The following is a 23,263-nucleotide window of genomic DNA, read 5'->3' as shown; positions in this document are numbered from 1 at the left end:
TTTAAAAAGAAAGCAGCCCTAGAGTACTTAATCAAATGAGCATAGATATCTTCCACTAAAACTTTATTTGTGGACACATGTGAATTTCATACGCTATTTAGGTCATGAAATCTTTCTTTTTGTTATTTCCAACTGTTCTAATATGTAAAAAACATTCTTGGTTCAAGGGCTGTACAAAATAATAAACCCCTGCTCAGGGGGGTTAGAATCCATTCTTTACTGGATTTTAGGATTAGAGATATTAAAAGTTATTATTATTATCACAGGGAGAGAGGCTGGACGCCTGACCAAGTACAAAGAGAAGGGAAGATCCGTTAATCTCCTCTCAAGCATTGCAGGTGAGACCTTCTTCATTGTGGGCTCATAGCAACCTTTATAAATCTGTTTCCTTTTCTATAAAATGGTTACAATAGTCTCTACATTAGAGACTATTAGAGGGTTGCTGTGAGGGTGGAATGAGATAGAGAAAGGTCAAGCGTTTTGCAAAATGCAAATCACTTCAGTCGCTCAGTTGCTCAGTCGTACCCTACTCTCTGCGACCACATGAACTGCAGCACACCAGGCTTCCCTGTCCATCACCAACTCCCGGAGCTTGTTCAAACGCATGTCCATCAAGCCAGTGATGCCATCCAACCATCTCATCCTCTGTTGTCCCCCTCTCCTCCCGCCTTCAATCTTTCCCAGCATCAGGGTCTTTTCAAATGAGTCAGTTTTTCACATCAGGTGGCCAAAGTATTGGAGCTTCAGCTTCAGAAACAGTCCTTCCAATGAATGTTCTGGACTGATTTCTTTTAGGATGGACTGGTTGGTTCTCCTTGCAGTCCAAGGGACTCCAAAGAGTCTTCTTGAACACCATAGCTCAAAAGCATCAATTCTTCGGCGCTCAGCTTTCTTTATAGTCCAATTCTCACATCCATACATGACTACTGGAAAAACCATAGCTTTGACTAGACAGACCTTTGTTGGCAAAGTAATGTCTCTGCTTTTTAATATGCTGTCAAGGTTGGTCATAACTTTTCTTCCAAGGAGCAAGCGTCTTTTAATTTCATGGCGGCAATCACCATCTACAGTAATTTTGGAGCCCCTCAAAATAAAGTCAGCCACTGTTTCCATTTTTTCCCCACTTATTTTCCATGAAGTAATGGGACCAGACGCCATGATCTTAGTTTTCTGAATGTTGAGTTTTTAAGTCAACTTTTTCACTCTCCTCTTTCACTTTCATCAAGAGGCGCTTTAGTTCTTCTTCGCTTTTAGTATTCCAATGAATATTCAGGACTGATTTCTTTTAGGACTGACTGGTTTGATCTCCTTGCAGTCCAAAGGACCCTCCAGAGTCTTCTCCAACACCACAGTTCAAAAGCATCTCACACGCTAGCAAAGTAATGCTCAGAATGCAAATGTTTTCAGTTAATTGTTTCTAGAGATGAGTGCTGGGGCTCTGACACTAAGTAGTCCTCTAGAAAGCTTTTACTAAGTTTAATGGGACACTGTCCCTTTAAATTCTCTTCAACCACCTCAAGTACCAGTTGGACGAGTTGGCACATGCGCATTCCTTTGAAGGGCTGGCACCTCAGGCTACAGCCTTCCCGGAGCCCGTAGGAGAGGTTAAAGGTCCACCCACACAGAATTTATACGCAAGCGTAAATCAATATTGGGAGTTCTATATCGTACTGGGAGCCCAGTCCCTTTTTTCGCGCCTGAAGGCTCCGCCCCCGCAGCCAATCAGTAGGCCTCGCCCTTTGCAGTGACCAATGGCAGTGAGCGTGGGGGGCGTGGTCGGGCGTCCGGGGGGGTGCGGCCTGGCCCTAAGAGAAGCGGCGGGGTGAGCCGGGGGCTCTAGTGAACAGCACAACCGGACGGGGAACGCTGGCAGGCGGCGAGTGGAAGCGGCCCGGGCCCGGCGGTCCCCGAGATGTCACGATGGCTGTGGCCGTGGTCGAACTGTGTGAAAGAGCGGGTTTGCCGCTACCTGCTTCACCACTACTTGGGTCACTTCTTCCAGGAGCACCTCAGCCTGGACCAGCTCAGCCTGGATCTGTACAAGGGCAGCGTTGCCCTGCGGGATATACATCTGGAGATCTGGGTGAGGATCCGAACCCGGGAAGGGTCAGACTCGGGGGGCTCAGCGGCCTGAGGCTGCCTGCGAAAGGGTTGACCTAAGGGACCAGGCACCGGAGTGGAGAGGCCTTGGGTGTCTGGCCCTTTCCAGGGGTCAGAGGGACCCCAGCCAGTCGCGTCCAGAGCCAGAAGCTAGACGGGAAGGGGTCCCTGCCTCTTCTTCGCAGGAAGAGAAACTGAGGCTGGGGAGCCGGATGTCACTTCTCTGGAGAGTGACAGGATAAGCGTATCAAATTGGGGGCCAGAGTTGAGGGTGTTGTCAAGGGGCTAAGGAGAAGGTGAGGAGGGATTGCAGGAACTAGGGGGCTCTGGTGGGACCAGGCCACGGATGTGGCAGAGTTGGGACATACAGCTGGTTGGGGAAGTCTGGAAGGGGTCCAGGACCCTGCTGTGGGCACCTGTGGGAAAGGTGCCCTGACCTCCTGACCCCACGTCCCAGGCTCAGTGGGTGGTGTTCATCTCCGGATATGGATGTCAGCAACCGCGTCAGCACCCTTGTTGATCAACACTTTGTGTGACTGCCACTGCTGCCTACTTCCTGCTTTGGGGAGAGTGGGATGGACCGAATGGGTGTTTGGGGAGGGGCTTGGACATCAGCATCTAGCATCACCTAGAGGAAAGCCCTGGAGGAAAGGTGGAGAGGTCTGGCCTGAGGCAGAAAGGAGAGAGATTCTGGGCAAGCAGAGAGGAATAAGGTCTGGGTCAGAGGCCTGAGGCTGGGGGCGGTAAAGAGCTGTGACTCATGGTACAGCTGACCTGGGAAGTTGCAAAGGAGCCTCCCCGTAGAGGCGAAAGACCAGGGCTGGCACTGGGTCAGGCCTCAAGTCCAGAGCGACAGGGGTGGGCAAGGGGACAGGTGGTGGTTGGTGGTTTAGTCGCTAAGTTGTATATTACTCTTTGCGACCCCATGGACCACCTCCTGTAGCCAGCCAGGCTGCTCTGTCCATGGGATTTCCCAGGCAAGAATACTGGAGTGGGTGCCATCGAACCCGGGTCTCCCGAATTACAGGTGGATTCTTTACCAAATGAGCCACCAGGGAAGCCGCCATGAGGACAGGGGCTTCTCAGTTTTCTAGGGAAGCAGACAGTGTGCCTCACCTCAATATAGTCTGGGCAAGAAGAGTTGGGCTTTACGGTAGACCAGGCCTTCCTGAGCAAATGTGGAGCAGAGGAGACCCATAGGCCCAGAGTTGGTGACACTTCTTACCTGTGAATCCCCATGCAGAAGACCTTTTCTGACCTCTAACCTCAGCCTCTTAAACTGGCCCAAACCTGTAGTCTTTCTACACTCCCACCTGCCCTGCCCTCTGGCTGGGGAGTGAATTGACTCCTAGCTAGGCTGCTTTCCTTCCTAGCCTCCAGGGAGGAGTTGACCCCTGGTGGAATGCAAATTATTTCCCAATATGCCCACCCTTCTCCAAGCTGCTAGGCCTGCAGCCCCTACCTTGTGGACCCCCAGAGAAGCCTGGTCCTGGGGACCCTGCGATAGGAGGAAGAGAAAAGCCCAGGTCTCAATCTCAGTTTCTAGAATACACTGGGTGACTAGACAAGTCCCTTCTGTTTAGGCCTCAAGTTTCCCCATCTTGGGTCTCTGGGTAAGGAATTTGCACTTGATCTCTGTGGACCTTCTGGTTCTGCCATGTATTTTCTTCATGGATCCAACAGAGGTTTACTGAGGCCCTCTCTGGGTGGCACCACACAGTGCCTAAAGTCACACCACGAAGGCAGGTGGGCTCCTGCAGCCAGGGAGCTCCCAGACTGGTGCAGGGGGCTGCCCATCTATTTGTAATGGGAGGCTGTAGCCTTGTGCCTCAGAGAGAGGTGCAGCTATACCAGGTGGAGTTGGGAGTCCTCCTCTAGCTCAGGTCAGCCTCTGCCTGCCTCTCCCGGACACTCCCCTTAAACCCTGTGCTTGTCCAGGTGAACGTGGGCTGCGGCAGTCTTGGCTGGGCCTTTGCACGTGCTGTTCCCATGCCTGGAACCCTCCCTTCCATCCCCTCTGCCTGGCTCCCTCCTCTTCCTCCTTCAGCTCCCGCGTCCTCAGGTTTGAAAGACTGGGCGTGTTGGACTGTACAGTAATAGGGCAGCCAAGAGTAGGGATCAGCTGAGCAAAGATAGGATTTGTAAGTAGCACGTGGAGGGATGGGAGAGCAAGAGTGCTCTCCAAGGTGGAACGGCCTGGTGAGGAGTGCAGTGGCCAGGGAGACAGTTGGGTTTGGGAGTTCCCTGAGCTGGCTTTGTCTCCTGTTTGCTCCCAGTCTGTGAATGAGGTACTGGAGTCTATGGAGTCGCCACTGGAGCTGGTGGAAGGCTTCGTGGGCTCCATTGAAGTGGCCGTGCCCTGGGCTGCCCTGCTTACCGACCATTGCACTGTGCACGTGTCAGGCCTCCAGCTCACCTTACAACCCCGCCAGGGCCCAGGTAAGAGCAGGGTAAAGCTCAGGTGGGGGTGGGGGAGGGGAGCAGACAGTGGGAGTGGGCCTGGGCACCCAGGATCTGACTGGGCCCGCCTTCCCTGAGACCCTCTTCCTACCTGCAGGGCCGGGGACCGCCGACTCACAGAGCTGGGCCTCGTGCATGACCACGAGCATGCAGCTGGCTCAGGAGTGCCTGCGGGACGGGCTGCCTGAGCCCTCTGAGCCACCGCAGCCCCTGGAAGGACTGGAGATGTTCGCCCAAACCATCGAGACTGGTGAGTAGGCCCCTCCGTGACCCTTAGCACAAGGACCTCAGGCAGCACCCTGCTGCCTGACAGGGAAACTGTCCGGCCCTCACTACTCTGCCTGACCTGAGACCCCCCCCCCCCAACCCCTCAGTACTGCGAAGGATCAAGGTGACCTTCTTAGATACTGTCGTGAGGGTGGAGCACTCGCCGGGCACTGGGGAGCGTGGCGTGGCAGTGGAGGCCCATGTGCAGAGGTAAGGACAGGCCAAGCAGGTGGGCTGTGTGAATGGGGAGGGGAGCGAGGGGCTACTGAATGGCCCTGGCCCTGCCTGCCTCCCCATCCCGGGCTCCTCGGAGGTGTCAGGTCAAGTCTGAGTGGGCCTGGGCTGTGGCCGTGGCAGAGGGAGGTGGACCGTGCTGGGAGCCTGGAGTGGTGTCCAGGGGCTGGGTGGCACAGGGCCAGGGTGCTGGGACCCCAGGATCAGGTCACACGCCGAGGGTCTGAGGAGCAAGAGCTGGCCGTGGAGTTCCAGGATGGCCTGGCTGCAGTGCAGTAGCTCAGCAGGCCGGACGTCACTGACCCCAGACTTCTAGAGTATGGTGCGTGGCAGGGGACCCCAGCTCGCGGTGGCCCGGGCACTATCTGATCCTCCACTCCCCAGACTGGAGTACTGCGATGAGGCGGTGCGAGACCCAAGCCAGGCGCCCCCGGTGGATGTGCACCAGCCTCCTGCCTTCCTCCACAAGCTGCTGCAGCTGGCGGGGGTCCGCCTGCACTTCGAAGAGCTCCCCCAGCAGGTGGGCCAACTCTGGTCCTCACAATCTCTTTCTCCTTCGAATCCCTGTCCTTGCTGGCCCTTGATCCACCTGCCTTTCTCCACCCCTTCTAACCACGTATGTGCTCTGTCATGTCCGACTCTTTGAGCGCCCTTAGACTGTAGCCCACCGGGCTCCTCTGTCCATGGAATTTTCCAGGCAAGAATACTGGAGCAGGTTGCCATTTCCTCCTGCAGGGGATCTTCCCAACCCAGGGAGTGAACCCACATCTCTTGCGTCTCCTGCATCGGCAGGCGGATTCTTTACCACTAGTGCCACTTGACCGCATCTTTTCGATCCCTCCTCTCCTATATCTCGTCTCCCAGGAAGGACCCCCACAGCCGCCCTTGCAGATCGGCAGCTGCTCAGGGTGCCTGGAGCTGACAGTGAAACTGAAGCAGAATGAGGCGTTCCCAGGCCCCAAGGTGGGTCCCCAGACCTCTGGGGACAAGGAATTATACCCCATTTCAGAATCCTTCTGAGCAGAGCTGGTATTCCCTGGCACAGAGCGAGGTCATTGGAAGAGGGGAGCTCACTGCCTTCTAGGCAACTGGGGAAACAGGGAAACAGAGGCTCAGAGTGGTCAAGTTGGGGCCAGGGTCGCACAGCTAGTTGGTGGCCGAGCTCAGCCTGGCGGCTGGCAAGCTGCCTCCTCGGGTGAGGGCAGGTGGGTGGCCGCAGAGGCTGGCGTGAGCTCCATGGTTGCTTGCTCCTCCCCCAGCTGGAGGTGTGTGGACAGCTGGGCTCCCTGCACCTGCTCCTGACCCCACGGCAGCTCCAGCAGCTTCAGGAACTGCTCGGTGCTGTGAGCCTTGCAGGTGAGGCGTCTGGGTAGTCTGGGGGGTGGGGGAGGATGGCTGGGAAGGGGCAGGCAGACAGGACTGACACAAGGCCATGTCCTCCCTGGCAGACCCCGAGAGCCTGGTGGACAAGCTGAACAAGAGCCGCCCGCTCGGCGCTGAAGACCTGTGGCTGATTGAACAAGATCTGAACCAGCAGCTGCAGGCGGGGACTGGGACTGAGCCCCTCAGCCCAGACCCCCTCTCGAACCCCCTTGTCAACCTAGAGGGCACTGGTGGGTGCGGGGCTAGACCTGGCAACTGCTAGGGAGTCCGGTATGGGTGCAGGGGTCGGAGGGCCGAGCCCGGCCGTCTCTGAGACCCCTTCCTCTGGCCCACAGACCTCTTCTTCTCCATGGCGGGCCTCACAAGCAGTGTGGCCTCAGCTGTGTCCGAGCTCTCGCTCTCCGACGTAGACCTGGGCTCCTCTGTGCACAGTACCACAGCCTCCCGCCGGCTCTCTGCCCAAGCCCCCACAACCGGTGAGTCATCCCAGGTCAGGGAGAGCTAGAGGAAGGCACCGTGTCGGGTCATGTTGCTTATGTGTGTGCAGGAGGCCTGGGGGTCCACCACTGGTGACCTGGTTCTAGGGGAACACTCAGGGGAGGTGGCAAAGTGATGGACAGAGCGTGGATTTCAGAGTCAGTGATACTGGGGGATTCCCCGGGGGCTCAGGCGGTAGAGTCAGTGACATTGGCCCAAGTACTTAAACTCTTGGAGACTCAGTTTCTCCCCTCGTGAGGGATAAGATCTGACCCCACCAGGCTGTATGTTTGAGGGTTTATATGTGTCAGGTACTGGGTAAGTGCTTTATCACCTCCAGTTTGTCCAGTTTCCTTGAGCAGGTTGAATCGAGCCTGGACTCAGTGTCTGACATACGAGGCTTCGTGTCACCCCTGCCTGGCCAAGCTCCCGGTCGGAGTCAGGGTTCACCTCGGCCAAGGCTTCTCCCAGCCCTGAGCCCAAGTGTCTGACTGTGACTTGACCTGGGGTCCCCACGAGCTCTGGGGAGCCTCTGGTGAAGCCTTTATCCTCTCAGGCAGGACAGCCCCAGTGCCCCCCTCAAACACCCTGCGCCCCGACTCGCTGCTGAAGATGACCTTGGGGGGTGTGACCCTGACCTTGCTTCAGACGTCTGCCCCGTCTTCTGGACCACCTGACCTCACCACCCAGTTTTTTGCCGAATTTGATGCCACCGTGGATGGGTCCTTCGGCTCCCATGACTTGCACCGTCTCCGACCGCGCTTCCAGAGGGCCTGTCCTTGCAGCCATGTCCGGTACAAGCCCAAGGCAGGCCTGAGCATGAGGGGACTCCCCGAGCCCCTGAAGTCCCCCCTCTGACGCCCGGCTTCTTCCCCATAGGCTAACGGGTGCTGCCGTGCAGCTGTCCTGGGAGCTGCAGACAAGCAGGGGCCGGCGGGTCACCAGCACAGAAATGCACTTCGGGCAGCTGGAGGTGCTAGAGTGCCTGTGGCCCAGGGGCGCCTTGGAGCCTGAGTGCGCAGAGGTGAGGGCTGACAGCCTGTGCGTGCAGTGTGCCCGGGCCTGGCGGCGAGGGTGGGTGCAGGGGCTCAGCCTGACCCCACCATCTTCCCCGTCCCTGCCCAGATCCTGAGCTTCCCCAACAGCCTGCGACCCCAGGCCTCGGCTCAGCCCTGCGCTCACCTGCGCCACACGCAGACCCTGCGCCGGGTGCCCAAGGTAGCCACCCCCCCGCCTCCAGGCCTGGGGCCCCTGGCTGTTTGCTGTGGGTGTTGCCCCCCACCGGCCTCCCCGGGTGCCTCTCTGCCCCCACCCCCACCCCAGTCCCTGTGCTCCATCCAGAGCACACCCCCACCCCGGAGCCCTGAAATACCTCTGGGCCACGTGCATGCCACCCTCTCAGCCCCTCTCCTGGTTCATGGCAAAGCCCTGCCAGCCCGTAGGGCTGAGGGTGGTAGGTTCTGGGCGGCATGGTTGTCTGCTTCGAGCAGGCCGTGACACCCTGCTCCCCTCCTGGGTCCTTCCCCGAACTCGTCTCCTCACACCTTGGGAGGGCTCTGTGTTCTTCCTGTTTTCGCTCAGGGGACCCCTGCCCATCCTGCCCTCACCTACCCCGCCACACGGCCCTCGCTGACCTGAGCACCCTCCCCCTCAGAGCCGGCCCCGGCGCCCACCTGCCTGCCGTTGTCACTCAGAACTGGCCCTGGACCTGGCCGACTTCCAGGCGGATGTGGAACTGGGGGCCCTGGACCGGCTCGCTGCCCTGCTGCTCCAGGCCACCACACCCCCTCCTGAGCTGCCTGCGGGCCTGCTGGTGAGAGGCCCAACCAGGGTGGAGAGCGGGGCACGAATCCTCCCGCTCCTGACCACGGGGGTCGGGGGGTTGCCGCAGCTCTGATTCTCCCCCCGCAGACAGAGCCCCCGCTGGCAGCCGAGCAGCACACGCTGGTGCGGCTCTCAGCACCCCGGGCCACACTGCAGCTGCGCTTCCCTATCGCTGACCTGCGGCCTGAGCGGGACCCCTGGGCAGGCCGGGCCGTGCGGGCTGAGCAGCTGAGACTGGAGCTGACTGAGCCCCAGTTCCAGTCAGAGTTGAGCAGTGGGCCTGGTCCCCCAGCCCCCACCCGCCTGGAACTTACCTGCTCTGACCTGCATGGTAAGACTCCCCCAGGAGACAACCCCTTGGGCAGGGGGCTGAGGCCTCTGAGAGAGGGGGACTTGGGGCCCCGGGAGGGGCTGGGTCATGAGTGGGGTCCAGGCCTCATCTGCTTTGTGAGGCGCCCTCCATTCCCCGGGCTCCTCTTGCAGTGGGCAGAATGGACCGTTTATCCCAGGACCATGGCAGAATGTGGGTGCAGTGGAGGGCACAGGTCCGTAAACAATAAAACACAGTTGTCGTGGGCAAGGCTCCAGGCCCCCACTGACCCACCTGGTATTGAGGAAGAGATGGGAAAAGGTGGCAGTGACGACCTCCACCCCTCCCCATCCCCTCCAGTCACCTATGAAGATGGAGAGAAGCCGCCCGTCCCCTGCCTGCGGGTCTCCAAAGCTCTGGATCCCAAGAGCCCTGGGCACAAGTACTTCCTGCCCCAGTAAGTCGGGGCTCTGGAAGGAGCAGACAGGAGAGGAGGGCTTTGCTTCCGAGGGCAGCGGGAGGCCCTGCAGGCCAGTGACTGGCCTGTGCCCTGGCAGGGTAGTGGTGACCCTCAACCCCCAGCTCAACGCACAGTGGGAAGTGGCCCCGGAGAAGGGAGAGGATCTGGAGCTGTCGGCTGAGAACCTGTGCGACCTTCGGGAGCCTGAGCCCTCGCCCTTCTCCTCCAAGAGGACCATGTACGAGACGGAAGAGGTGAGGTCCAGGCCTTCTGAGTCTCTCGGGAGCCACTTGGTGGCTGTGGGCCAGGGAGACAAGACCACCTGCAGGGCCAGATAACGTGACTCAGTGCCAGCGAGAATTCCATGTCTTCCATTGTCTCGTCAGTGAAGAGTCAGAAACACCGCAGCTTGTGGGGCCCGAGAGCGAGGGCCGTGGCGAGGGCAGCGCCCTGGGCCACGGGCCTTGGTGGGACGGCTGTGACCCCGTCCCATCAGCCATTTCTCAGCAGTGGACGTCTGGGCCCCGGGGTCCTCTTCTCTGAAGGTGCTAAGGGTTGAGTAAGAGGCAGTTAAGCGCCTGGCCTCTGGTCCAAACGGCTTAGGTTCGAATACAGGCTCTGCCACTTGGTGGCTGTCATCTCGGGATTGTCCAACCGCCTAGAAAGTGAACAACAGATGAGCTTCTACTTCCAGAGAGTGGGTGTAATGACCCCTCCGTGGGGCCTGCCGTGGGGATAGAGGAGGTAACATACATGAGGCCCCTTGGAGCAGGGTTCACATGCTGTCAGTCCTTCAGACCAGCCTGAAGATGGCTGTCATACATCCCAGCAGAGGAGGCTCGTGTGAATGACAGTTGGCATTCAGGAAGCAGATTCTAAGTCTGGCGGCAGGCCCTGACCTCTCTCGCATCCCCTTCCCTGCTCTCCCCGCCCTCGTCCCTCCCCCTGCAAGATGGTGATCCCTGGAGACCCTGAGGAGATGAGGACCTTTCAGAACCGGGCCCTGGCGCTGTCCCACTGTAGCCTGGAAGTGATCCTGCCCGCCGCCCATGTCTTCCTGCCCAGCAAGGAGGTCTACGAGAGCCTCTACAATAGGTGATGGTGTGGGCGGCAGGGGGGTGGCCAGGGCCTGGGCTGGGCCCCCCTCACTGCCGTGGTCTCACCGTCCTCTCAGGATCAACAACGACCTGCTCATGTGGGAGCCCGCAGACCTGCTCCCCGCCCCCGCCCCCACTCCCGCCGCCGGCTGCCCAGGTGCCTCGGGCCTCTGGCACGACAGCTTCAAGATGTGCAAGTCTGCCCTCAGGCTGGGTAGGAAGGGTGCTCCAGGGGCCCTGGGGGCTGTGGCAGACCCTCCCCCCACCTCCAGGCCTCCCTGCCACTCAGTTCCTTAACCTCACCCTAGACTCGGACTCGGACGACGAGGATACCCACTTCTCAGTGGGGGCGTCAGGTGCCCCCCAGCCCCTTGCCCGTGAGTCCCGGAGCCCTCGCTCCCAGAGCACCTTCTCTGCACTGGTGACGGTGCTGAAGGGCCGGATCACCGCCCACTGTGAGACCAAGGTGAGGCATAGAGGAGGTGACGACAGCCCAGGAGCAGGGACCCCCGACTCCAGAGCCCCCACTGCCAGGAAAACCAGGCCTGTGTGAGCTGCTCCAAGTTGGGAATGTGTGAAACAGAAGCCCCACTGGGGTCCGAGTGTGGCCTGCCCAGCCATTAGCACCCACCTGCCCCTCCGACCCACCCATGCCACCCCACCCATCCCATCATGCCCCGTCAGCCGCTTACTAGCACCTGCCGGGTGTAAGGCACTCAGGGTTAGGGTTAGGTAAGGCTCGGGGTCCGAGCAGGCACCATCCGATGCTTTGAGGTAGACAGGGAGGGTGACCCTTCTCCTCTGGGTGCTGCCCCGGATCTGCAGCAGTCTGGAGAGCGGCCAGAGCCAATCCTAGTCAGACCAGGGCTCTGGAGGCCCCCTGACCCTGAGGGCGTGGGGGCTGCCGAGTAAAGCCTCTGAGGCCAGGCTGCGCGCTCTGTCTGCAGGACGAGTGTGGGAAGCGGCTGGAGGGCGCCCATGGGGAGCTGGTGCTGGACGTGGAACAAGGAACCATCTTCAGCGTCTCTCAGTACAGAGGCCAGCCGGGGCTTGGCTACTTCTGCCTGGAAGCGGAGAAGGCAGCGCTCTACCACCGAGGTGTGAGGGCTGGGGGCCAGTTGCTGTGGGTCCCAGGGGTCCATGGTCAGGGGTGGTCTCTCGGGAGGGATGTGTGCCCTGGGTAGAGTGGGTCGTCCACCAACTGGGCAGGGTAGCTCACCAGATACCTCCCCAGCGGCCATGGATGACTACCCACTGCCCAGTCGCCTGGAGCTGCCCGCCTTTGCTCCCCCGGCCCAGCTGGCCCGGACCATCTACCCATCAGAGGACGGGGTGACTGAGGAAGGAGCCTCGGGCCGCAGAGGCCAGGGCCGGGGCCCCCACATGCTGTCCACCGCGGTGCGCATCCAGCTGGACCCCCACAGGAACGTCAAGGTACAGGCCCGCCTGCTTCCGGCCCACCTGTTTGGTCAGGGCTCTGCCTCCCAGGTCCCTGGGGCTCCCGTGCTGACTCTGCCCTGCCCTCCAGGAGTTCCTGGTGACCCTGCGGCTGCACAGGGCCACCCTGCGCCACCGTATGGCCCTGCCAGAGCAGAGCTGGCACTCCCAGGTGAGCCAACGGGGTGCAGCGGGCAGGTCTCCAGGCCTGGGTGAGGCAGGCGCGAGGGCAGGGGCTGGGCCAGAGCTGACCCTGGACTGGAGCTGGCTCGTGGGTAGAGCCCCTGGGCCAGGCTGTGGTGGACAGCTGGTGGGCCCAAGTAGGGGGCTGGGCTGGGGTTGGGGGTTGGGGAAGAAAGAAGCTCCCTCACCCTCATGTACCTCTCCTCCGGCCCCCAAAGCTACTGGAGTTCTTAGATGTCCTGGATGACCCAGTGCTGGGCTACCTGCCTCCAACGGTCATCACCATCCTACACGTCCACCTGTTCTCCTGTGCCATGGACTACAGGTACCCAGGCTTAGGGGCCTGGGGGCCTGGGGCTGGGGCCAGGCTCTCATGAGCAAGGAAGCTGCCCCAGCCCAAACGTGACCCCTTCCCTCCCAGGCCCCTCTACCTCCCCGTACGTGTCCTTGTCACTGCTGAGACCTTCACCCTCTCCAGCAACATCGTCATGGACACCGCTACCTTCCTGCTCAGGTATGCAGCTCCTCCTACCCAAGCCCCCCGTCCATCCCACCCCAAATCGGCTGTAGCTGCCCCTGCCCCAGGGTCCCACATGCCCGCTCCGTGTCCTCAGGCCAGTCTGAGCCTTTCTGTGCATCTGAGTGATCCCTCTCTGAGGAAGTCGAGGAGGTTTCCCCTGCCTAGAGGCAGTCAGACCTCTGAGGCAGAGCGTTTGAGCTCTTGCCTGATAATCTCACTTCTGGAGGTCGTCCTCAGGATAAAACCCCATGGACTGTAGCCCACCAGGCTCCTCTGTCCATGGGATTCTCCAGGCAAGAATACTGGAGTGGGTTGCCGTTTCCTTCTCCAGGGGATCTTCCCAACCCAGGGATTGAACCCAGGTCTCCCTCATTAGAGGCAGACACTTTAACCTCTTAGCCACCAGGGAAGAGCCAAAAAGAAAGGATAAGAAGGGTGAAATATAAAGCCTCCGTAGTATAATTTAAAATAGCCAAACCTTGTAAACACTTTATGTGACCCCAGATTACGACCTCAGTCAGTAAACGTGGCCTTGTGCTCAGTCACTTCATTTGTCTACAACTGTTAGCAACCCCATGGACTGTAGCCTGTCCAGCTCCTCTGTCCATGGGATTCTCCAAGCAAAAACACTGGATTGGGTTGCTATGCCCACCTCCAGTGGATTTTCCTGACCCAAACATGGCCTACCCAACCATTAAAGTCAAATTTAAGAGTAACATTGAAAAATTCCATCATATAATATTGACTGAAAAAAAACAAGATACAAAGCCATATATATATATATTTTTTTTTTTTTTTTTTTAAGATTTTTGTGGGTGTGTTTGTATACATCTCCGTGTCTTCACAGAAAAGACTGGAAGGAGATGGATAGCTATCCCTCAGTATCTGCAGGGGATTGCTTCCAGGACCTCTCGTGACACCAAAATTCAGGGGCCCTGAAGTTACTTATGTAAAAGGGTGCAACATTTGCGTGTATCCCATGCACATCCTCCCATATTCTTTAAGTCATTTCTAGATTACTTTTAATCCCCAACACATTGTAAATGCTACGTAAGTAGTTGCTAGCATGCAACAAATTCAAGTTTTGCTTTTTGGAACTTTCTAAATTTTTGTTTGTTTGTTTGTTTTGGTTCCCTGACCAAGAATGGATTTTTTAAAAAATACTTTTGATCCGCAGTTGGTTGAGTCCTCAGAAGCAGAACCCACAGATTGGGAGGGCCCAGGTTCTGTTCTCAGAATCTGAGATTAGCTTTATTCTTACATATTTAGAAGCAGTAGGGGGAAAGCAGGACATTTCCCTCCCAGGGCTGCTGTGAGTTCCAGGTGAGGTGGACGAGCTGGACAGATATGCAGGAAGAGAAATGCTGCCCAGTGTTCCTGAGTGCCTGCTGGCTGGGCCTGTGGTCTCCCCATTGTACAGACAAGAACACTGAGGCCAGAGAAGGGCCAGCACTAGTTTCTTGTCAGCTTGGGACGCCCTGTTAGGGCCCCTCTGCCTGTCTCTGTGAGCCCCACCTTCTTAGGAGCTGCGGCCCTGCAGCGGCTCCCGGCCCTTCTCAGCCCTGTTCCCCGCCAGGTTCATCCTCGACGACTCCGCCTTGTACCTGTCCGACAAGTGTGAGATGGAGACCCTGGATCTGCGGCGAGGTGGGCAGGGCCTAGGCTGGGCTCCCTCCCCTCCGAGGGACTGTGGCCTGGCCACCCCCAGAGCAGCCAGATGTCCTCCCCCAGCTGCTGGTCAGGCTCTCAGCGCCCACAGACACACTCACGCACACCAGGGCGGTACCCACTCAAACCCTAGACTCTCCCACCAGGGCTGGGGCTGGGTAGGAGGAGGCAACAGGGCCCTTTTCTGCTTTCTGCCTCAGATTATGTCTGCGTCGTGGACGTTGACCTCCTGGAACTTGTGATCAAAACCTGGAAGGGGAACACTGATGACAGACTGGTGAGTGTGGCTGTGCCCAGGGTCTACCCAGGTCCCCGGAGCCAGAGCAGGTATCTGGGCGACAGAGCCTCAGGGCATCACTGTCCCCGGCCTGCTCTCTTTTGCTTCTGCCCCGGGGCCTGGGCTCAGGTCACAGTCCCTGGTAGCCCTCCCCTGTGGTTACCCGCCCTCCTGGGAAGGGTCCGGCCCTAGGCAGACATCCCTCCGTAGGAACCCCACCAGCACAAGGCAGCTGTAGCCCAGAAAGAGCAGGACCTGAGGAGGCAGCCCTTGGGGGTCCCTGATTTCCCTGTCTGTAAAAGACAGTTACTAGGCCTGGGGTCTCAGTTGGTAAAGAATCCACCTGTAATGCAGGAGAGCCAGGTTCAATCCCTGGGTGGGGACAATCCCCTGGAGAAGGAAATGGCACCCCGCTCCAGTATTCTTGCCTGCAAAGGCCCTTCGACAGAGGAGCCTGGTGGACTACAGTCCATAGGATCGCCAAGAGTCAGGCACGACTGAGCAACTAAACCCCCACCACAGGCCCCGGCTCACCGGGCTGAGGTGCAGGACTCGGGAGCCTGGAGGCACAGAAGAGCGCCCGTGCCTCCTCGGACAGCCCTGGGCAAAGCCCCTCTTCCCCTCAGGCTGAGTGTGCCCATGTGTCCAGTGGGTTGTTGACTGACCATCCCAGGGCTGACCCCCGCCCTGCCCTGCCCCGCCCCGCAGAGCCAGCCGCTGTTCGAGCTGCGCTGCTCCAACAATGCGATGCACGTGCACAGCTGCGCTGACTCCTGCGCCCTGCTGATCAACCTGCTGCAGTACCTGACGAGCGCGGGGGACCTGCACCCCCCACCCCGGCCGCCCAGCCCCACGGAGATCGCCGGCCAGAAGGTGCAGGTGAGGCCTGGCCCCACGCCTCCCGGAGCTCCGCCCAGGCGCTCCCGGAGCTCCGCCCAGGCCCCGCCCCTGCCGCGGCCCCCACCAGGGCCCTGGGGCCTGCCCCTCCCTCCTAACTCGAGCTCACCAGTGCCCCGCTGCCCGGCCCAGCTCTCAGAGAGCCCCGCCTCCCTGCCCTCGTGCCCGCCGGTGGAGACGGCCCTCATCAACCAGCGGGACCTGACGGACGCCCTCCTGGACACTGAGCGCAGCCTGCGGGAGCTGGCGCAGGCCTCAGGTGGGGTCAGGGTGTGGTGGGGTCAGCAGATGCAGTCAGCACCCGCACCAGGCTGCCCCTTCAACCGGCCCCTCTCTCCGCCACAGGCAGCCCCTTCTTCCAGGCCTCTCCAGTGTCAGTCTACCTGTTCCCCGGAGAACGGAGTGGGGCCCAACCCCCCTCGCCCGCTGCTGGGGCCCCCACTGGCAGCTTGGGGTCCCGCTCCAGGGCCAAAGAAGCTGAAAAGGAAGAGGAGGGGGATGTAGACACTCTGGACAGCGATGAGTTCTGCATCCTGGACGCTCCTGGCCTGGGCATCCTGGTGTGTGGTGGGCAGGCTGGGCAGGGCCAGGAAGAGGGTGCTCAGTTCGGGGCCCAACTAGAGCTCCCACTGTGAGAGAGGCAGGAGGTGGTCTCCATCTGCGGGAATGAGGGTTGAAACCACAGGTAGAGCTGAGAAGGGCTCCCTGGGGAGGCAGCCCTCACTGTGGGCTTGGAAGAAGTTGATGGAGGTCCAGAGGAAGTGACAAGGCATGGTGTCCAGGGCAGAGGGGTGGGGACATTGAGGGTCGGGAGGGAGAGGAGCAGGGCAGATAGCAGGAAGGGGAGGAGAACCATTCGCTGTGAGGGTGCTGGCCTCCTGGCCGCCCGGTGCCAGTGGGAATGCCTGAGCTCACTGTCGCACGCAAGCTAGACCTTAGTTCAGGGAGGCAGGGCTGGCAGGAGCACGGGGCACTCAGGCCCCTCTGGGTCACGGCCCGTGAGACCCCCTTTTGTGAAATAGGGGAGAGGGGTGTGAGGATGGGGGAAACAAGCGGCCTGGACCAGGGGAGCTGCTGTGCCCACGTGCTCACGTGGTGTCCTCCCTGCAGCCCGCCGACGGGGAGCCCGTGGTGACGCAGCTGCACCCAGGCCCCATTGTAGTGCAGGACGGGCACTTTGCACAGCCACTGGGCAGCACGGACCTGCTGCGGGCACCTGCCCACTTCCCCGTGCCCAGCAGTCGAGTGGTGCTGCGTGAGATCTCCCTCGTCTGGCACCTCTATGGTGGCCGAGACTTTGGCCCCCACCCTGGCCACAGGTGAGAAGGAGCGGGTGCGGGTGGCAGTGGGGCCCCCAGGAGATGGGGCCCGGGCTGGGGTCCAGTTCTGACCTTTGGCAGCTGGTGACCTTGAACCCAAGCCTCATCTTCTGGCCTTAAGTCTTCCTCTTCCCCATGCCCCGCCAACTTCCCAGGGGGAGGATCTCTGGCCCCAGAGGGAACGTGGGAAGGCTGTTCCCTCTGAGTCAACTCGTTCCTTGTTCCTCTGCCCAGGGCAAGGGTCAGCCTCTCAGGCCCCCGGAGTTCCCCTTCTCGTAGCTCCGGCCCCAACCGGCCACAGAACTCCTGGCGTGCACAGGGGGGCAGTGGGAGGCAGCACCACATCCTTATGGAGATCCAGCTCAGCAAGGTGAGCGGGGGGCTCGGGGAGAGGAGGCGGGGTGGGGACCGGGGTCAGCAAGGTGAGCGGGGGGCTCGGGGAGAGGAGGCGGGGTGGGGACCGGGGTCAGCAAGGTGAGCGGGGGGCTCGGGCAGAGGAGGCGGGGGTGGGGACCGGGGTCAGCAAGGTGAGCGGGGGGCTCGGGGAGAGGAGGCAGGGGTGGGGACCGGGGTCAGCAAGGTGAGCGGGGGGCTCGGGCAGAGGAGGCAGGGGTGGGGACCGGGGTCAGCAAGGTGAGCGGGGGGCTCGGGCAGAGGAGGCGAGGTGGGGACTGGGGTCAGCAAGGTGAGCGGGGGGCTCGGGCAGAGGAGGCGGGGTGGGGACCGGGGTCAGCAAGGTGAGCGGGGGGCTCGGGCAGAGGAGGCGGGGTGGGGACCGGGGTCAGCAAGGTGAGCGGGGGGCTCGGGCAGAGGAGGCGGGGTGGGGACCGGGGTCAGCAAGGTGAGCGGGGGGCTCGGGGAGAGGAGGCGGGGGTGGGGACCGGGGTCAGCAAGGTGAGCGGGGGGCTCGGGCAGAGGAGGCGGGGTGGGGACCGGGGTCAGCAAGGTGAGCGGGGGGCTCGGGGAGAGGAGGCAGGGTGGGGACCGGGGTCAGCAAGGTGAGCGGGGGGCTCGGGCACAGAAGGCAGACTGGGTGGGGGACCAGAACAGGCCCTCCCTTCCCCGCTGCTCAGCTAGCGCTTCACTCCACGGAACCTGCGGGTCGTGCACTCGGTCAGCTGCTGCTCTGCTGTTCTAAGTGCTGGATGCAGCGATGAGCGAAGCAGATAGAAACCTGCCTTCCTGTCCCTGTGTCATAGTAGAGGGAGCCTGATAAGACTACACATGCGCGTCTGCCAGGTCACTTCAGTCGTGTCCAACTCTGTGGACAGGCTCCTCTGTCCATGGGATTCTCCAGGCTACAGTACTGGAGTGGGTTGCCATGCCTGCCTCCAAAGACTATATATACATGTACTCAAGTGTGATAAGTGCTTGGGGAATGTGAACAGAGAGAGGGCTCAGGGAGCACTGGGGAGGGCTGGAAAGTCCTCGTGCAAATGTGCCATTTTGCACAAAGGTGTGAGGAAGTGAGCCAGGAGGTTTTCAGGCAGAGGGCACAGCGCGAGGGCTACAAGCCAGGAGCATCCCTTGCATGTTCTGGGACCAGCAAGGAGGCCGGCGGGACTGCCGCTGAGAAGGGAGGGGAGCAGTAGGAGACGAGGCCGGAGATCCGACCCCGGGCAGGCTGCGTAGGCCCTGAAGACCACGGGCGGTTCTGGGTTCTACCAGAGGGACAGCGGAAAGAACCACAGGATGGGCTGCTGCACTGAGTGTCCATGAGGGAGAGAGCGGACCAGGCTGGCCTGAGAAATGGTGCTGGGTCAAGGGCCAGGTCAAGGGCCGCTTGCTGAGAGCGAGCCTGCACAGACCCACCCCCCGAGCTCGCAAGGGCGCTGGTGCTGAGAAGTGCTTCAGAGGGGTGGCAGGGGCACCTCGGACTCCAGACAGGCCAGGGAGCTGATGACAGCGCTGAGTGATGGGGAGAGAAGGCCCGGCCAAGGGCCTGTGGCTGAGAGAGGCTTTGACCTGTCAAGGGCAGAGAGGCCAGGGTGCCGCACATCAAGGGCAAGGGCTGAGGGTGGGCTTGGAGGGAGAGCACGGCCTGGCCAGGCCTCAGGGAGGAGTCCTGCAGGCGTGGGGTGGGCGGGCAAACACTTTGCGAAGGTTCCTCTGGGTGGAAGGAGAAGGGGCTGGAGGGGGTGAGCGGGGGTGGGTGGGGGGTGTTCAGGGAAGGGGAACGGGAGCCCCGGGGCCAGGGGCGGCTGCGGAGCTGACAGTGCAGAGGGGCTGGGGGGATTATAGAGGAGGCAGGACTGACAGCCGTAGCGAGGGAGAGGTGCTGGGGAGGACCGCACCGGGGTCTGCCCTCGACAGTGACGGGGGTGCCGTTGCCCCTCCAGGGATGGGAGGGCTGTGAGAACGGGGCTGCCCCGTGGGGCTGAGACTGGGGAGCGGGGGAGGGCTGAGAGTGTGGGGAGCGCCTGCTCAGGCCGCCGTGCGCCCTGCAGGTGAGCTTCCAGCACGAGGCGTACCCGGCAGAGCCAGGCCCGGTCGTCCCCGGCAGGGAGCTGGAGGAGCAGCCGCTGTCCCGTCAGGTGTTCATCGTGCAGGAGCTGGAGGTGCGCGACCGGCTGGCCTCCTCCCAGATCAACAAGTTCCTGTATCTCCACACGAGCGAGCGCATGCCGCGGCGCACCCACTCCAACATGGTACGGGCCCCGTGGTCCCCCCGCATGCGCTCATACATACAGGCACCCCAGCCATTTGTGAGTCCCAGAGGGTGGGGGCCCAGGCGGCTTTCACTGAGGGAGCAGCTTCTGCAGGACCAGCTGGGTGAGCGGTGGGGGTGTGGGTGCCTGAGGCCCAGCGGGGCCCAGAGCTCACCTCCTGCCTTCAGCTCAAGGTCAAAGCGCTGCACGTGGCCCCCGTGACCAACCTGGGGGGCCCCGAGTGCTGCCTCCGTGTCTCGCTGCTGCCCCTGCGGCTCAACGTGGATCAGGTGAGCGGGCCGCGTGGGGACGGAGCCTGAGCCGAGCCCGCTGCACCCCCCAGCCTCTGAGTCTGACCCCCTCACTCCCCACAGGACGCCCTGCTCTTCCTCAGGGACTTCTTCACCACCCTGGCGGCCAGCATCAACCCCGTGGTCCCGGCAGAGAACTCTGCCGAAGGTGAGCAACTGGGCCGGCGAGGGCAGGGTCCGGGCCTCCTGCCTCACCGCCATGCCTGGGCCCACCCCCAGTCTGTCCCTGCTGTCTCCCCTCCAGCTCGCCCTGAGACCCCGGTCCCACCCAGCGGCCCCCAGGAAGGGCAGCCCGAGGGTGTGGAGACCACCAGCTCCCAGGAGGCCGCAGGTGGTAGGCACGGCGTCCCCCCCACCGAGCAGCAGCCCATCTACTTCAGGTAGGGCATTGGGCTGGGGACCCCGGGCCAGGCTGCAAGGGGCCAGGCCAGTGACCTCAGGACCCTCTCCTCACTCCCTACCCAGAGAGTTCCGCTTCACGTCTGAGGTGCCCATTTGGCTGGATTACCATGGCAAGCACGTCACCATGGACCAGGTGGTGAGTGGGTTGTCAGGTCTCCATCCTGCCAAGGCCTTAGGAGGCCAGGGGGCCAGGCAATACCAGCCGCTGTCAGCCTCTAGTGGCTCTGGTGGGGCTGGGCCGGTCCCGGGGCCCCAGGGTGTAAACTCCAGCTCCTCTCCCCTGCCCAGGGCACTTTCGCAGGTCTCCTCATCGGCCTGGCCCAGCTCAACTGCTCCGAGCTGAAGCTAAAGCGGCTCTGCTGCCGGCATGGGTGAGCCTCCAGGCCTTTCGCAGGGCCCTCTCTCTGTTCCTGACTCGGGCCTTGGCCAAGACCTCACGCTTCTGGCACCTCAGTTTTGTCCTCTGTGAAATGGGCTCAGTCAGTCCCTCCATACAGGGCTGGGTGGAGCTGCGGGGTATGTTGGGTGCCTTGGTTCCCTCTGGCCCTGTGACCCCCTCAGTGAGAGGCCCTGCCCGCCCTGCCCTCCTCTCCCCGCCCCGTCCCAGGCTCCTGGGTGTAGACAAGGTGCTGGGTTACGCACTCAACGAGTGGCTGCAGGACATCCGCAAGAACCAGCTGCCCGGCCTGCTGGGGGGCGTGGGCCCCATGCACTCGGTCGTCCAGCTCTGTGAGTATCTGACTTTGGAGGCTCTGGAAACTGCCATACTCGGGCAGCCTAGAAGCCACTCTGGGGAGTTAAGTGGACGAGTTCCCGCAGCAGGGTAGGTGGGGGCGGCCTTGGGCATCTCTGTCCACCCTGTGCCCCTAGTCCAGGGGTTCCGGGACCTGCTGTGGCTGCCCATCGAGCAGTACAGGAAGGACGGCCGCCTCATGCGGGGACTGCAGCGCGGCGCCGCCTCCTTTGGCTCGTCCACAGCCTCGGCCGCCTTGGAACTCAGCAACCGGCTGGTGCAAGCTATCCAGGTGAGCGGACCCCCAGCGTCCAGGGCGGGGAGGCTCTGCTCCATGTGCCCAGTTCCCTCCTTACAGCTCTACCGAGCATGGGCAGTCTGGACGTGTGAGATCTTAGGAGGAACAATCACAGAGACAAGAGGCCAAGTGACTGGCCTGGAGCCCCCAGCTCCTGTGTGGGAGCGTCAGGCCCCCAGCTTTAGAGCCCACTAGGTGTCCATTCATGGCGTTGTCCTGACGGGGGGGAAGGGCTGGTTCTCTTGAGTGAACCAGAGATTGACCCTTGTGCTTCACCAGGCCCGGGGGGGAAGCCCGGGGGTTATCCTGTGAGCAGTTGTACATTAGTGCCCTGGGGTCTGGAGTAGAAGCGGGTGGATGGACAGATGTTTGTGTCCATCCTCAGAAGTGAGGGGGGAGTGTGCAGATCCTCGGGGCAGTTGGGGAGGGGCAGGCAGGATCTCTCGAGAGGAGGCTGTAGGGATAAGCAGGTATCTGAGGCCCTCCCAGGGCAGTGAGCTGGGGTGTGGCCTGGCCAGGGAGAGGGGAACCCAGGTCTCTGTCAGGGCTGCCCCTGGAGCTCACGAGGAGCAGCTGGGGAGGGCAGGCGCTGGGCTCGGGCTGTGTCTGTGGCGCTCCCAGATGGGCAGGAGGAGGGGTGTGGGTCCAGAGGACGTGCAGGGAGTCCCCTCAGGAGGCATGAGGTCACCCGAAAGCCCCCTGCCCTGGCGGCTGGGAGCTTGGCAGGACCCCAGGAGCAGCACAGTACAGTGTGGCTGTGGGGGAGGCAGGGATTGTCGGGGGGTAGTGGGCTCCCTCCTGGTCCTGTCTCCTCATCTGCTGTCCCCCACACCCCCAGGCCACAGCTGAGACGGTGTATGACATCCTGTCCCCAGCGGCGCCCGTCTCGCGCTCCCTGCAGGACAAGCGCTCCGTGCGGAGGCTGCGGAAGGGCCAGCAGCCCGCCGACCTCCGGGAGGGCGTGGCCAAGGCCTACGACACGGTTCGAGAGGTAAGGAGGCCCAGTCCCGCTCCCAGCCGTCCCACGTCCACACCCACACCCCCGCCACCAACCCCCACACTGACCGCTGGCCTCCACAGGGCATCCTGGACACAGCTCAGACCATCTGCGAGGTGGCGTCTCGGGGCCACGAACAGAAGGGGCTGACCGGCGCCGTGGGGGGCGTCATCCGCCAGCTGCCCCCGACCGTGGTGAAGCCCCTCATCCTGGCCACTGAGGCCACGTCCAGCCTGCTGGGAGGGATGCGCAACCAGATCCTCCCCGACGCGCACAAGGACCATGCTCTGAAGTGGCGTCTGGACGAGGCCCGGGACTGAGCGCGGCCCCCAGGACCCCACCTCGGCCGGCCAGCCCAGGGGCACCTCCGGAGTGCTGTGGCCCCTGCCGGATGGGCCAGGCCTTCAGAAACGGACCAGGAAGGACCCTGACGGGCCCACCCGCTGCCCACCGCTGTGAGAGTGGACCTTCCCTGCCTGGGGCCTCGGCCCTGTCTCTGCACTTTTCCTCCCGGGAGAAGGGACACCGCGCACCCCCACCACCTGGGCCCACATCGCTGCCTTGTTCCAGAATGGAGGCTCTCGGACCCGGACCCACTCAGCCAAGTGTCTTTCTGTGTCTCGGCGGGAGATGGGGGCACGGACACCGTGTGGCTCAATGTATTTTTAAGCTCCTTGAGCGTGTGGGTCAGTGTCTGCATGACGTGGAATAAACTGCCCACCGCCAGCCCCCCTGTGTACCTGCAGTGCCCCAGCCTCGACCTGCACCGCCCCGTCCCCAGCTCTGTACCCAGCACCCGCCCAGCTCACCACCAGGGGTTGCCACACCCTCTCCACCCACCCGGCAGGTGAACAGCCCCCTGCCCACCACCACCCCACCCACAGCCCCTGGCCTCGAACCCAGCCGCCGGCCCGCCTCTGCTCCTCCCCTCCGCTGCCCTGTTGCTGCGCTAGGCCCCTCG

The 23,263-nt window shown here is 61.7% G+C and overlaps 1 protein-coding gene across 1 annotated transcript; it reads left to right on the top strand.

The window, feature by feature from the left end:
• The first annotated feature begins 1,828 nt into the window (after positions 1-1,828).
• Positions 1,829-23,000, top strand: ATG2A (autophagy related 2A). Its single transcript, XM_052662580.1, has 41 exons — positions 1,829-2,083; positions 4,377-4,539; positions 4,658-4,810; positions 4,935-5,037; positions 5,446-5,581; positions 5,926-6,024; positions 6,321-6,417; positions 6,510-6,674; positions 6,780-6,920; positions 7,478-7,715; positions 7,801-7,945; positions 8,047-8,139; positions 8,576-8,734; positions 8,833-9,076; positions 9,416-9,512; positions 9,613-9,769; positions 10,468-10,610; positions 10,690-10,826; positions 10,921-11,078; positions 11,560-11,710; positions 11,847-12,046; positions 12,141-12,221; positions 12,451-12,557; positions 12,654-12,746; positions 14,329-14,399; positions 14,621-14,697; positions 15,406-15,576; positions 15,727-15,853; positions 15,940-16,154; positions 16,705-16,913; positions 17,148-17,283; positions 19,361-19,561; positions 19,750-19,851; positions 19,936-20,020; positions 20,117-20,252; positions 20,338-20,410; positions 20,563-20,645; positions 20,882-21,003; positions 21,145-21,299; positions 22,144-22,296; positions 22,386-23,000. Exons 1-41 carry the CDS (start codon positions 1,913-1,915, stop codon positions 22,620-22,622), a joined length of 5,784 nt encoding a protein of 1,927 aa, XP_052518540.1. The 5' UTR covers positions 1,829-1,912; the 3' UTR covers positions 22,623-23,000.
• Positions 23,001-23,263: the final 263 nt, after the last annotated feature.

The sequence above is a fragment of the Budorcas taxicolor genome, chromosome 25, assembly GCF_023091745.1.
Source record: "Budorcas taxicolor isolate Tak-1 chromosome 25, Takin1.1, whole genome shotgun sequence".
In the NCBI taxonomy this organism is placed as follows: domain Eukaryota; kingdom Metazoa; phylum Chordata; class Mammalia; order Artiodactyla; family Bovidae; genus Budorcas; species Budorcas taxicolor.
Note: the sequence above shows the minus strand (reverse complement) of the source record. Positions and strands in the feature narration are given on the sequence as shown.